The sequence below is a fragment of the Medicago sativa genome, chromosome 7 (assembly GCF_051527215.1).
Source record: "Medicago sativa cultivar Bolivia chromosome 7, Bolivia_mono, whole genome shotgun sequence".
NCBI classification, from domain to species: domain Eukaryota; kingdom Viridiplantae; phylum Streptophyta; class Magnoliopsida; order Fabales; family Fabaceae; genus Medicago; species Medicago sativa.
Window position 1 is genome coordinate 44923626 of NC_140755.1, and position 15901 is coordinate 44939526.

Consider the following 15901-nt stretch of genomic DNA (forward strand, 5'->3'; position numbering starts at 1 on the left):
TATACTGTTTCTCCTTGATATGGTCGCGATAGCATCGGTGGCGTAGAGAGTGTCTCTTTGAGGTGCTTTAAAGCGGTCTCGCACTCGTCCGTCCATTCGAACTTCGTTTCTTTCCTCAAGAGCTTGAAGAAAGGAAGTGCGTGTTGAACGGATTTAGCCACGAACCTTGAGAGGGCGGTCAGCATTTCGTTAAGCGTTTGGATGCACTTCTTGGAGTGGGGTGTTGGAAGCTCTGTAAATGCTCGGTATTTATCTGGATTCGCTTCAATTCCTCTTTCTGTCAGATAGAAACCGAGGAACTTACCTGCTTGGACTTCGAAGGTGCATTTTTCTAGGTTAAGTCTCATGTTGTATTTCCGAGTTTGCTCGAACACTCTTTTGAGATGGGCGGCATGATCCACCTCTTGTTGGGATTTTACGATCATGTCGTCCATGTAAACCTCTAGAATGTCGCCCAGAAGTGTCTTGTCATAGACTCTGTTCATCATACGTTGATAAGTAGCCCCCGCGTTTCGTAGACCGAAGGGCATTACGTTGTAGTAATAGTTCCCTGATTCGGTCATGAAGGTTGTTTTCATTTTATCCTCTTCAGCCATGGGTATCTGATTGTACCTAGAATAGGAATCCATGAAGGATAAAAGTTTATAGCCAGAGGAATTATCAACGAGTTTATCGATGTTAGGAAGTGGATATGCGTCTTTAGGGCAGGCCCTATTAAGATCGGTATAGTCAACACACATACGCCATTTTCCATTAGATTTCTTGACAAGTACAACATTGGAAAGCCAGGTAGTGTATTTGGCCTCGGAAATAAACTTTTCCTCTAGGAGGTCTTTTACAGCTTTTTCTGCAGCCTCTGACTTTTCAGGAGACTGCTTTCTACGACGCTGGGCAATAGCGCTAACTCCGGGATCCACTGTTAGTTGGTGACAGGCGACGCTGGGGTTGATTCTGGGCATGTCGGATGCGCTCCAGGCGAATAGGTCATCATTCTCCCTTAGGCAGGCGATCAGCTGATTCTTGACGAGCTCTGGGAGATCCTTGCCGATCTTGAAATTCTTCGAGGGGTCGTTTCCAAAAGGGACCAGCTCGAACTCGCCATCAGGAACAGGTCGAAGAAGTTTTGCGTTGAGCGGATCTTTCTTCTCCCGTTTTTGCTCCTTCAGGTCTTCCTTGGTGAACCTGGGGTCGAGCTCGACCAAGTTGGCGTCCAGAGTACTCGCAGCAGCTTTCCCTTTGTCCTCAGCAGGCTTGCTGGGTTGGGAAACCGAGTTCAGGGTTTTATTGGCTTGGACGAAACATCTTCTTGCAGCTTCGATGTCTCCGCTGAGAGAGACGATGATGCCTTCCTTTGCATGGTATTTCAACTTCAGATGAGCGGTTGAACATGCAGCCCCTAGCTGGGCTAGCCTGGTCCTCCCTATAATGCAGTTATAGAGAGAAGGGCAGTCGATCACCAAAAATGGGACCTTTATTGTCTTCTTGGCCTCCTTTTCGCCGAAAGAGACCGGTAGATCCCCGTACCCCCATGGTTGGGTGGATGATCAGTTGAAGCCGTAGAGTTCATCCCCAACGTAAGGAGAAAGGTTTTTCTCTGTAAGTTGGAGAGTTTTGAACAGGCTGGTGTACATGATGTCACATGAGGCCCCTATGTCTATCAGGACTCGTCGAACATCTGCATTGGCCATCGATGCTCGCACGAGCAAAGGAATGGCAGAATTTGAAGCTCCACCAGGTAGTTCGAAGTCATAGAACGCCAAAGGTGGCCTTCCTCCTCGATTGGAGGGGGCCATGGTATTGACGCTCATGAGGTCTTCAAATTTCCTCTTCATGCTGCCCATGGAGATGTTCAGCATTCCTCCGGTGATGATGTTGGCGGTGGGGAACTGTTCCCAGGTGCATGAATAGGGGGTGATTTCCATGTTGTCAGGGAAATCACCGAGATGTTCCACAGACATGGCGATGGTTCTTCCGTGCTCAGACCCGTCACCGATGAGCTCGACATCTTTCCTTTCGGATTCTGGATTTTTCACGTACTGTTTGAGCCGCCCCCTCTGTATGAGGAGCTCGATGGCGTCCTTCAGATGTATGCAGTCGTCAGTGGTGTGTCCGTGGCATTTGTGGAACCGGCAATATTTTATTTTGTTGATTCCCTTCCTCTCCTGAGATGGAGCCTTTGGTGGCTTAATGCCAACTTCTGCTAGATCGGCCACGACGATCTCGGCGAGGATTTTCTCCCTTGACATAGCCAATGGAGTGTACTCGGAGAAGTGGCCGCTTGGCCTCTTGCTTTCGCGAGCAGCTTTGCCTTCCTTCTTTTTCTCGTGGAAGGGCTTTTTGGAGGATGCAGCAGCAGGTTCCTCCTTTCTGACCTTGTTGAGGCTGTCCGCGTACAAAGCTTCTTCGTAGGCGATGTAGATCTTAGCGATCGCTAGGAACTCGTTGAGAGTCCTTGGACGATCCAGGAGGACAGCTTTCTTCACGTCTGTCTCGTCGTGTAGGCCTTTGGCAACGAGGTACAACTTCATAGTCTCATTTGCGCCTCGGACCTGGACGGCTTCTTTGTTGAACCTCTCGATGTAGTCTCGGAGAGGTTCGCTTCTTCCTTGGACGATGGCTTCGAGGGAAGCCACCGTTTTTGGTTGCGTCCTTGACGCGGTGAAATGGGTGGTGAACTCGTTGCAGAGGTCACTCCAAGAGTCTAAGGAGTTTCTCCTCAAGTTCTTGAACCACGTGACTGCTCCTCGTCTCAAGGTGGTGACGAAAAGCTTGCATTTGACGGCGCCTCGCACCGACCGGTAAGTGAGAACTGCTTTGATGTTCTCGATGTGATCATCCGGATCGGTAGTCCCGTCGTATGAGTCCATTTGTGGCGGCTTTTCCAGTCCGCGAGGGATAGGAGCTTCCCGGATACGCCGTGTGAACGGACTGTAAATGCTACGATCAGTTCGGGTATCGCGAGTGTCCAATGAACTGGAAGGTGATCGTGAACGCCCGTTGCGCCTGGGTGGAGTTCGGCGCAGTGGGGATCTTCTTGACTGGGCCCTTCTTGGAGGGGATCTCCTGGGTGGAGACCGTCTTGGAGGAGATCTCCTAGGTGGAGACCGTCGGGGAGATCTCCTTGTTGATCTCCTGGTGTAGGATGGAGATCCGATGCTCACCGAATGTCGGGGGGATCTGAAACGTGACCGACTGGGGCTCCCTCCTCTCCTGTTACGTGTTGGGGAGAGAGATCGCCGAGTTTGAATGGTTGGACATGCTTGCTCCAGATCCATCAGTCGACGGTTCTGTTCCTCGATTAACGATTTCTGTCGTTGAACCGTGCGGATCAGGTTACCGATGAGTACGCCGGTTGGTGTTGCATCTTCCGTTATCTCTGTAGTGTTGAAACAAAAATCTTTTTGATGAATGTTTTAATGATAACAAACCATATGGAATAAACACTAAGTTTTATGAATGGTGATCTACTGATGTTTGCACTTGAGTCTTTTCACAGAAGTAGACAAGAAGTAATATCAAACCAGTAGCATCCCAAATTAAAAAGAAGATATAACAATTGTTTGAATCAAAAGAGTGTTGAGTGAAGATTCAACATGAAGATGAACTTTATGATTAATTGATTCATCATCGTGACCTCATGGTTTTGAACAAAGCCTTAAAGATTCGAGGAATAAAAGGTTGATATTTGAAAGGTACACAAGATCACTCTTAAAGTCAAATGACAAAACACAAATTGAGTTGTGTTACATACCTTGACTATCTTCAAGATATAAAGATTCAAGAATGATCTTCAAATAGTTTATAAAGAAGTTTAAGGAAAACGCACGAAAGTTTCATTCAAGAGAATGATTGTTTGTACCTTCATGACCACATACATGCCTAAACTAGAATATCTCAAAGATACTTAATGGACAAGAAACATTGTGTGAAATCACCAAGAGGAATTAATTATGAGATACATTGCATAATCGACGAAATAATTCAAGGTTAATTAACTGAGAATGTATTGTCATCTCATGAACATTATCAACTCCGATGAAATAATGTTCTCATGATGAGGATTCATATTACACTCTAAATGATTCTCATCATTTCATCAAAATGATTAGAATCAACTTTGAAGAGAATCCAATTCATGAATGAATTATTTATTAAGTCATTCATTAATGATATTGATTGAAAAATATCAAAGAAGAAAATTCATGATCATATGCTTGAAGTTTCTATCATAAAAGATTTAGGATGATCGAAGAATCTTCCATCATTTTTTTTAAGATATGATTTGGGAGAATAGAAATCAATCAAAGGAACTTTTTCTTTGAGAGAGGTTTCTCATGTTCTTACAAAGAACATTCTGGTCATACAAAGTGAAGAGAACATCCTCACTTGATGTTTTTAAAGATAACACATATTTACATTTATTATCTTGTTATCTACTAATGTGTTTTGTGAGAAATGTTTCATGAGAATGATCTCTAGAATGTTCTTGGCACAAGACAAAGAAAGGGCATTCACGTAAAAGACAAGAGCAAGCTTTTATAAGGCAAGACATCATTTTGATCAAGAAATTAAAATGTGTCTCACCATAAAAGAACATATGACTTATGCTTCTTTATGGGCCTTAAAGATATTCTCGATCCATTAAAGAAAATGATCATAAGAAGCAAAATATCACTTATCCAAATGACATACACATGAGATCATAACATGACATCACACATGTCACTTCCTAATGGTTGTTTTCACACAAACAAGAAGGCAACGGCTTGCACATGTGCGTGACTCTCTTTTGCAAAGCTGGATAATTTTTCAAGTGAAAATTAAACATGCTTTTCCATCAAGCAACATGTTGGAGCGCAAATGCATTTCAAAATAAAGCAAGGCCAGCTGGTTTTTTAGAGTGGGCAGCAAGTATCCCACATCTATAAATAACGGAAGACATTGAAGTCTAAAACCAAGAGTTTTGATTTACAAAAGCTTTGATATCTCTTTCTCTCAAAGCTAAAGAAATCAATCTCTTCAACATCTTTAGTTCGACAATCACAAATGTAAACTCCATAATCTTTCACTATATTTATCATCTTTATCTTATTCATTGAGAACATCTTTTTGAGTTTGTATTTGTAAAAGGATAGTTTGTTTGAGACACAAAGATCCAAACAACATCCTACATATTTTTGTTTGAGACGCTAGATCCAAACAACATATTTCTTATTTTTGTTTGAGACATTAGATCCAAACAATCATCCTACAAAGTGATAACTAGATCTCAAGTCTATTGGGCTTAATAGTTTGAGATAGAAAGAGTTCCAACCTTTCTTGTGCGAAAGCAAAGAATTGTAGAAGCCTACTGAGGTTGATAATACAGGTGTTACAGACTGATCTGGTGTGATCAAGACCTTATAGTGTTGGTTAGAAGTTTCTACCAACTGTATAATATAGTGGATAATCTCACACGAGGTGTGGGGACTGGAAGTAGTCGGGTTTGGTGAACCAGGATAACTCTCCTGTGTTATTCTTCTTTCTCTCTCCCTCTCTCTCTCTTTTACTTTTACACAATATGCACACACTATCACTCGCATTAATATTTATTTATCTCCAGAATATTCTGGTCCTAATTAATCACAACCAAATTAATCCAGAGTTCTCTGGTCCTTAAATAATCGTTAATATTATTTTATCATTCAGCTTAATAATTAAATATAACTACTTTATATTTATCCAGAGTTCTCTGGTCCTTAATTAACCATAATATTATTTTATCATTCAGTTTAAATAATTAATCTTATAATTGTTATCCAGAACATTCTGGTCCTAATATAACTGCTTAACATTTATATTCTTCCAGAGTTATCTGGTCCTTGGTAATTATTAATATTGTTTTATTATTTCAGTCCCTTTATTAATTATATAATTATTAATCAGAACATTCTGGTCCTTAGTAAAACTGCTTAATTATTTAACCTTACTCTATCCAGGACATTCTGGTCCTTGAGAAAACAACTGTTTAAATATCTAAATATTTTATAATCTTCTTTTATCTAACATTTACCAAGAATTTTTCTTGAGTACATGAACTTGTTAAGTTTCAGGATTAAATTTAAAAAGGGTCACAATTCAAACCCCCCCTTTCTTGTGACTATTTCTTCCACTTCAATTGGTATCAGAGCCTGCCTCTAAGGGATTAGCACTTAACAGTGTTAGAGAAAAAGATTCGGGAAGAAGTGATGTCAAAAATTTTAAATCAAAGTTCATGCCATAGACGGAACAAGCTCATCCATTTCAAAACTAAAGAACAAAAAATATTCTTTTGTAAAAAGAAATCTATGATGGCAACTCAAGTTAACTTTGATAACTCAAAAATAAAAGAAGAAACCAACATGTGTCTAATAACACGCAAGAAAAATGAAAAGGTAACAACTTTTGAACCTTGTCATTTATGCACAAAAATGAAAGATGATTTTGATAATCTTCTATATGATTCAAACATTCTATCTGAGAATTGTATTTTATTAAAAGAACAAATTTCTGAGATAAATAAAGAAAACGAGAAACTACAAATCTTGAATGATAAATATCTTCAAACTATTCAAGAATTGCATAAATCTCATTTTAGAATGTCTGAACAACAAAAGATTCTAGATGAGAAAAATCTCGAAAATCATTCTTCAGAACGTTCTGGAACTCAGGACAAAAATGTAATTTTAAAAAACAGAAGTTGATAAATTGAAAAATAGTTTAACCAAGTTTGTAAAATTCACTAAAGCCTCTTAAAAGATCATTGTATTTGAAATGGGGATATTTAACAAACTTAATTTAAATTTCAAAACTTCTCCAAAACAAAAGGTTTATGAAAACTTTTTTGCATCAAAAGGGAAGGATGATATAATTAGAAAAAGATGTTCATACTGTAATAAATATGGACATCTCTACTCAAATTGTTATCATAAAAAAAAATTGAGAAAGTTAAAGAAGAAGGTTCTTATTATAATAAATTTAATCATCCTAGATCAGAACGTTCTTGTAAGAAAAAAGTTGAGAAGGTTAGAACAAAATGTTTTTATTATAACAAATATGGTCATCTTGAATCATTTTGTAAGAAAAGACTTGAAAAATCTTTTCATAAAAGATTTGAATCATCTTTTCTCACTAAACCGCAATGGTCTCAAAAGGTTGAGATTGGTATAAGAATATGTTCTTCTTACAACAAATCTGATCATCTTAAATCAGAATGCGATCGTAAGAAAAATTCTCTTCAGAAGATAAACACTAACCTCCAAGGACCCAAATCACTATGGGTACCAAAGTCATTACCAATTTGTGATGCAGGAATGTCTTCTAAAATTCTTGGGAAAGCTTTGATTCTTGGAAAACTGATGCTCAAGAAATTAGTTTGGCGATCAAAATAATAATGATTCTCAAACTTAATACTAGTGATAAAAATCATTAACTTAGTTATTTGAAATATTTGATGCTCACACACCCACAATTTTACATATGCTCTTTCACTTATAATCTTATTTGCTTATTACCTTATTTGTGGTGTTTTTAGCTTTATAATTTAATGGCAGTTTAATTAGGTAAAGTTAAATAAAATTTGGTATATACATGTTTGAAAGATAACAACAACTATTAGTGTCATAGTTTCATACAATTGGCTGTGATGTTATAAAATGTAATTGACATTAGTTGTTAGGAATATGTGTGTCTATTATGTATTTTTATACGGCATGGCTTAAATTGTTTGTGAGAAAGAGAACACAAAAACAAAAATAAAATTCTACATGCCTTTTTCTTAAGGCTAATTGAATTTATTTATTTTATGTCATGTATTCAAGTTTATTTTGAGATAGCTAAAAAGTATGTCAGAATCAAATTGCACATGTGAAAACCTTTGAATTTTCATATCTATGTCATTCATTAAAAAATAATAATTTATGATAGAGTGTTGGTATTATATAATCACTAAGTAATATTTAACAATTCACTCACCTCTAGAGTTTTTCAAAAAACAAATCTTATGTATGAAATAGTGTAATTAGGATATCTTTGTATTTCTCTTGTACAAGAAAAGTATATTTATGTCACTAACCATGCAGCTTAACTACACTCGTTTGTGCACATTGTAAGTACAAGCACAATCCTTACCACACACATAAATTTCACTCAAAAGAATTTGCAAGATTAGGCTATACCTTTGATCCAAAAATCATCTCTATGATCTTTACTACTTCTATGTCAAAGTACAAAATATTTCTATTTGATGTAAGAAAAGGTCTCTCAAAATTTTGTTTTGAAAATAACTAAATATGTGAAGTTTGTGTTATAGAAAATAAGTCAAGAGTAATTCCATTTTTACAACTCTCTTGAATTTCTTCACATAGATTTATTTTGGATCTTATCAAAACTACAAGTCTTATGGCTTTGTAATAGATAAGTATTATTCAAAAAATCATTTGAGTTTATTTTTCAAAAGCTTAAGGATAATTCCTTAAAATCATTCAAAAATTCTTTATTAGAGAGTTCAAAATGAAAAACCTCAAATATAATTTATTTAAGGAATGATCATAAAATTATCTTTGACATGAGTTATCTTTTCCAAGAAAACTTTCAATCAAAATTAGAGTTTTTGAAAAGTGTTATAAATACTTTTGGAGAAAAGTCATGAACATTGCATCTTTGTGTTTTTCACTTTATTTTATCTAAAACATATCAAGGTTGATCCTAAGTCATGATTAAATAACCAAGTTCTCAAAAATCTATCTGAAAAAGCTTACATGAGAAAGAGTAGAATAAAAATTATTCTTATGCCATGAGAAAGATGATCATTCTAAAGAAGGAGATAAAGCTACTAATGATCAACCTGCTTCAAAAGGTTATGCTTATTGATGTTTGAAGCTCTCCATCCAAAAGGGAAAAGGTATGAGAAAGATAAACATGTCATTTTCATTGAATCTCAGATAAAAGTCATCCAAAAAGGTACACTCATTTATAAACTTTATAACTCTTGCAAATTGGGATGCAATGTTATGTTATGAATGATTGGTTGCTCTTAGAAATGCACGATAAAAAACATTTTCAAATATGTGTAAATTCAAACCCTAATTGTATGCATTCATTTTTGAAAAGTCTAATATAAGCATAAGTCTAATTCCTAGCCAAAAAATGTAATAAATCATTCATTATTGTTTCTACTTCTTTCATAAAGATATTATATCCGTAAATATTTTTATAAATCATATTTGATGATTAAAATTATTGCAGTATATTTTATGATGTGAGAAGACATGTTAAGAATGCATTTGATATGAGTTTGTGCATTCTGATTTGAACAAGGAGCAGATGTTGTGTCAAGAACAACTTTTGCATAATACTCTTTAATTTCACACTCATCTCTTGTCAGATATCTCGATGCATGGTAAACGATTCATTCTGACAAAAATCTATTTCTTTGCATTCTTGAATAAAATTATTCTGATGCTCTTAAAATGCATTTCTAGACAAACTTCTGTCAGAAATTGAAATTTAAATCACTCTCATATTTAATGATTTATATACAAAGTTAAGTTTATTCCTAAAATGAAAATTCATGATATAAGATTAGAATTGGATCATAAAAATATCTTGATTATAACTGTATGAAATTTGATGATGTACATGAAATTTATTCTAGTTTACTCATTAACATATTCATTTCTTGATTCTTAAGTAATATATTTTGAATATGGTTTTTGAAAATATTTTAATATGGATTATGAAAATTCCATTCTCCAATCATGTTTTTAAATGGATCCTAATTTAGGATTTATCTTTGAAAGATTTTCAAAAGAAACACATCTTTTGTTTCTTGAACTTTTTAAAGTGTTGAGAATGTTCTCATCACAACGAACAATTAAAATTTTGCATGTAAAAGCCAAATGAATTAACACTCGTGTAAGTTCATTTTTTTTTTGGCAATGCTTTAAATGAATATTGATAGCATTATTGATCAATATGTTGTTATGTGAATGTCTTTCTATATCTTTTATAGAAAATATATTCCTGATCATTAAATGAATTCTATAAAAACTCCATGAGTTAGTCTCTTAAACATATTGCATAATAGATCACCTGAGATTTAGAATAAGAAAAATGTCAAAATATAATGATAATACAATATATATCATTTGTTGATCTGTATTTTCATGAATTAATTTTTGATGACTTATAAAAAAAAATCATATTCAATTTCTTTCAATATGAATATTCTAATTGAGGTGTATCGTTGAAAGAATTTCAACAACAAAAAATCATATTATTGTTTAACAAGAAAATATTTTGTGTGAATTGTTCAAAATTGAAAGGGATTTACACATTTTGTTCCTAAACTAATATTAAACATATTCTAGTCATGAAAGTTTTGCTGAATCATTGTTGAATGTCTACCTTGTTGCACTTGCAAAATTTGGAGACAAAAATAGTGATATAAACATCAATGACATATCTGTATATGTTTGTGCATAAATATGTTGCATAAATACTTCTCTTCAAATTCATCTCATGTGTTTAGAATCCTTTTTATGCATGATAACTTGAAAGATAGGTATCTAAGAGAACTCACACTTGCACATTTACAAATAAATTAATCATATACTTGATTGAGAACTTGTGTGTCTTTCAAATTCTTGTGAATTACATGTGATTGATTTCTACCAGAATGAGCAAATACCTTTTTTTTAGATTTATTATTTAAAGAACTCAATATTTTAAGTGAGAATTTATTTTTTGACATTGTGTCAAATGACTCTGATTTTATCGCTTCCACTAAATGAATTATTTTCTCTCTATTTCAAAAAATGTTGAACATGACCAAGTAGTCATAATTGTTATTATTTATGAAATGATAACTGAAATACATATTAATCATGATATGTGCTTGTTTAAGTGTGATAGGAGAATATCTTTGTGTTGTTTCTTCCTACATATTCTTTATATATCATACCCAATACTTTTTGATAGATGCCAAAAGGGGGAGAGATATATGTGATGAGAAAGTAACATAGGATGGGGAGAAAACTCTAAAATGGATTTAATCAATGAAGAATGTAAAAAATTAATCTCTTGCACATGTTTAGGGGAAGTTTAATTAAAATGATAAGAATTAAACTCTTGCACGTGTTTAGGGGGAGCTTAATTTCATATCTATAAACATTCTAACATTTCTTATTATACTCCAAAATCTTTTTGATGAATGTTTTAATGATAACAAACCTTATGGAATAAACACTAAGTTTTATGAATGGTAATCTACTGATGTTTGCACTTGAGTCTTTTCACAGAAGTAGACAAGAAGTAATATCAAACCAGTAGCATCCCAAATTAAAAAGAAGATATAACAATTGTTTGAATCAAAAGAGTGTTGAGTGAAGATTCAACATAAAGATGAACTTTATGATTAATTGATTCATCATCGTGACCTCATGGTTTTGAACAAAGCCTTAAAGATTCGAGGAATAAAAGGTTGATATTTGAAAGGTACACAAGATCACTTTTAAAGTCAAATGACAAAACACAAATTGAGTTGTGTTACATACCTTGACTATCTTCAAGATATGAAGATTCAAGAATGATCTTCAAATAGTTTATAAAGAAGTTTAAGGAAAACGCACAAAAGTTTCATTCAAGAGAATGATTGTTTGTACCTTCATGACCACATACATGCCTAAACTAGAATATCTCAAAGATACTTAATGGACAAGAAACATTGTGTGAAATCACCAAGAGGAATTAATTATGAGATACATTGCATAATCGACGAAATAATTCAAGGTTAATTAACTGAGAATGTATTGTCATCTCATGAACATTATCAACTACGATGAAATAATGTTCTCATGATGAGGATTCATATTACACTCTAAATGATTCTCATCATTTCATCAAAATGATTAGAATCAACTTTGAAGAGAAACCAATTCATGAATGAATTATTTATTAAGTCATTCATTAATGATATTGATTGAAAAATATCAAAGAAGAAAATTCATGATCATATGCTTGAAGATTCTATCATAAAAGATTTAGGATGATCGAAGAATCTTCCATCATTTTTTTTAAGATATGATTTGGGAGAATAGAAATCAATCAAAGGAACTTTTTCTTTGAGAGAGGTTTCTCATGTTCTTACAAAGAACATTCTGGTCATACAAAGTGAAGAGAACATCCTCACTTGATGTTTTTAAAGATAACACATATTTACATTTATTATCTTGTTATCTACTAATGTGTTTTGTGAGAAATGTTTCATGAGAATGATCTCTAGAATGTTCTTGGCACAAGACAAAGAAAGGGCATTCACGTAAAAGACAAGAGCAAGCTTTTATAAGGCAAGACATCATTTTGATCAAGAAATTAAAATGTGTCTCACCATAAAAGAACATATGACTTATGCTTCTTTATGGGCCTTAAAGATATTCTCGATCCATTAAAGAAAATGATCATAAGAAGCAAAATATCACTTATCCAAATGACATACACATGAGATCATAACATGACATCACACATGTCACTTCCTAATGGTTGTTTTCACACAAACAAGAAGGCAACGGCTTGCACATGTGCGTGACTCTCTTTTGCAAAGCTGGATAATTTTTCAAGTGAAAATTAAACATGCTTTTCCATCAAGCAACATGTTGGAGCGCAAATGCATTTCAAAATAAAGCAAGGCCAGCTGGTTTTTTAGAGTGGGCAGCAAGTATCCCACATCTATAAATAACGGAAGACATTGAAGTCTAAAACCAAGAGTTTTGATTTACAAAAGCTTTGATATCTCTTTCTCTCAAAGCTAAAGAAATCAATCTCTTCAACATCTTTAGTTCGACAATCACAAATGCAAACTCCATAATCTTTCACTATATTTATCATCTTTATGTTATTCATTGAGAACATCTTTTTGAGTTTGTATTTGTAAAAGGATAGTTTGTTTGAGACACAAAGATCCAAACAACATCCTACATATTTTTGTTTGAGACGCTAGATCCAAACAACATATTTCTTATTTTTGTTTGAGACATTAGATCCAAACAATCATCCTACAAAGTGATAACTAGATCTCAAGTCTATTGGGCTTAATAGTTTGAGATAGGAAGAGTTCCAACCTTTCTTGTGCGAAAGCAAAGAATTGTAGAAGCCTGCTGAGGTTGATAATACAGGTGTTACAGACTGATCTGGTGTGATCAAGACCTTATAGTGTTGGTTAGAAGTTTCTACCAACTGCATAATATAGTGGATAATCTCACACGAGGTGTGGGGACTGGAAGTAGTCAGGTTTGGTGAACCAGGATAACTCTCCTGTGTTATTCTTCTTTCTCTCTCCCTCTCTCTCTCTTTTATTTTTACAGAATATGCACACACTATCACTCGCATTAATATTTATTTATCTCCAGAATATTCTGGTCCTAATTAATCACAACCAAATTAATCCAGAGTTCTCTGGTCCTTAAATAATCGTTAATATTATTTTATCATTCAGCTTAATAATTAAATATAACTACTTTATATTTATCCAGAGTTCTCTGGTCCTTAATTAACCATAATATTATTTTATCATTCAGTTTAAATAATTAATCTTATAATTGTTATCCAGAACATTCTGGTCCTAATATAACTGCTTAACATTTATATTCTTCCAGAGTTATCTGGTCCTTGGTAATTATTAATATTGTTTTATTATTTCAGTCTCTTTATTAATTATATAATTATTATCCAGAACATTCTGGTCCTTAGTAAAACTGCTTAATTATTTAACCTTACTCTATCCAGGACATTCTGGTCCTTGAGAAAACAACTGTTTAAATATCTAAATATTTTATAATCTTCTTTTATCTAACATTTACCAAGAATTTTTCTTGAGTACATGAACTTGTTAAGTTTCAGGATTAAATTTAAAAAGGGTCACAATTCAAACCCCCCCTTTCTTGTGACTATTTCTTCCACTTCATGTAGGTCGATTGGGACCTTGCAGAGGCATTTGCTGGAGAGGAACTATTTGAGTTCGTTCCTCCCTGGGGTGTATCCACAGGCGAAGGTGAGGATGTCATGCCATCCCGTTGAGGGATGCGCACTTCACTTCGTAATTGGAATTTGGCACTGTTGGCAGCCATGGTATTTTATGGAAAGCTTTGGTTTTTAGGATTATAAAAACGGGGGAGCTTATGTATTTCCCACAGACGGCGCCACTGATCGTACCTGATCAGAAGGTGGCTGCCGGTTCTTTGAATGCGGTGGTTGTGATGGTGGTGGAATACGTCAGGATGCTTCTTGGAGCGGATGGGGGGTGTGTACGTGCAGGCACTCCGACGCTCAAGTCAGTAGAGATCAGAGAGTGAGGGTTTTAGAGGAAGAAAGAGTTCTACCTTGGGGACTGCAGTGAGTCCTGTTGGAACAAAATGTGTTTAACAATAAACCTTAAAGAGTTTTGATGATAACAAGGTATTAAAAATTGTAAATTGGATTAGCTAATATTTGTTCAAGTGTACAGGACCATAATTATAAAGTTACATCATCATTGGTTCTGAATGAGCAAATAAAGAGCTATGGAAACAACAAAAATTCGAAGCTTGGACGCTCCTGAAGGCAACTTGCTCCTGAAGAAAAAGCGCTCCTGAAGTCAAGCTGCTCCTGAAGAAATAGCGCTCCTGAAGAATAGTGCTCCTGAAGACAAGAGGTCCAGAAGTCACATCATCAGAAGCTGCATCATCAGAAGCTGCATCATCAGAAGCTGCATCATCAGAAGCTGCCTCATCAGAAGCCATTTCACCAGAAGCTGAATATCAACTGGATTTGCAAAGAATCAAGAATTGAAGAATCATCAATGCAAAAGCTGTCTATTGGATTCGAAAACACAAACAAAGGATTAGTGGAGCTTGCAACGGTCATTTCAAAGGTGTTTGAAGGTGTGTGTTTGCAATTTGGACGAAAGCGTTGACATTGTACTTTGTACGAATTGTACAACCACGTTCTCCACTACTCTGTTTTGTGTCTGCACTTCAAGACAAGAAAACAGCTCCAGAATACGGTCTCGCCTGCATAGATGTTCCTTTGGATAAGGAATGGATTTCAAATTTGTTCTTCATAGGACAACAACCAAATCAGGCAAAAGATCATTGGTGAAAGATCAAGCTTCAACAACGACTCTTTGGTGTGCTGGCAATTTCACAACGTCTCTTTCACACCTCTATATAAAGGAGTGAAGACCTAGAGAATTGGTAATGCAAGAACGCTGAACGAAAGACTCACAAGATTCTCACAAGTACCAAACCTCTGCTGAAATTGTTCTGCATTCACTTAGAATTTCTGTGTCTCAAAGTCATATCTTAGAAATTCTTAAGTCCATTGAGTCTGTATCTGATTTGTATTGTGAGCACCTCTGATTGTATATCAAGTGTTCAACCTTAAACAATTTTCTGTGTAATTTTGTTTAGTTAGGAAGTCTCTTGCAGTTGTGCTTGAGCAGGAAGTCTCTTGATTGTGTTCTTGAGCAAAGGAAGTCTCTTGCTTGTGTGCTTGAGCATTGGAAGTCTCTTGCTTGTGTGCTTGAGCATTTGTAATCAGATATTACTCATAGTGAAATCTCCTTGGAAGTGCAAGGGGGACTGGACTACTTCCGGATTGTGGAAGGAACCAGTATAATTGCTTTGTGTCGTTCTTCTTCTCTCTCTCTGTTTTATTCCGCTGCATTTAGATTCTGATCATCACTTCAGAAGCTGTCTCACTTAGCTTCTGATCAGTGTATTCAGTTATTTAGAGAAATTGAAGAATTTTTCAAAACACAATTCAACCCCCCTTCTTGTGTTTTTCTCACCTTCAATTGGTATCTAGAGCCTTGGTCTGTTGTGTATCACTTAACCGTGCAACAGTCAAA

The 15901-nt window shown here is 35.1% G+C and overlaps 1 protein-coding gene across 1 annotated transcript; it reads right to left on the minus strand.

Annotated features, from left to right (window-relative positions):
• Window positions 1–1544: 1544 nt before the first annotated feature.
• Window positions 1545–3275, minus strand: LOC146906130 (uncharacterized). The gene has a single exon (XM_085728745.1). It carries the CDS (start codon window positions 3273–3275, stop codon window positions 1545–1547), a length of 1731 nt encoding a protein of 576 aa, XP_085584871.1.
• Between the last annotated feature and the right edge of the window lie 12626 nt (window positions 3276–15901).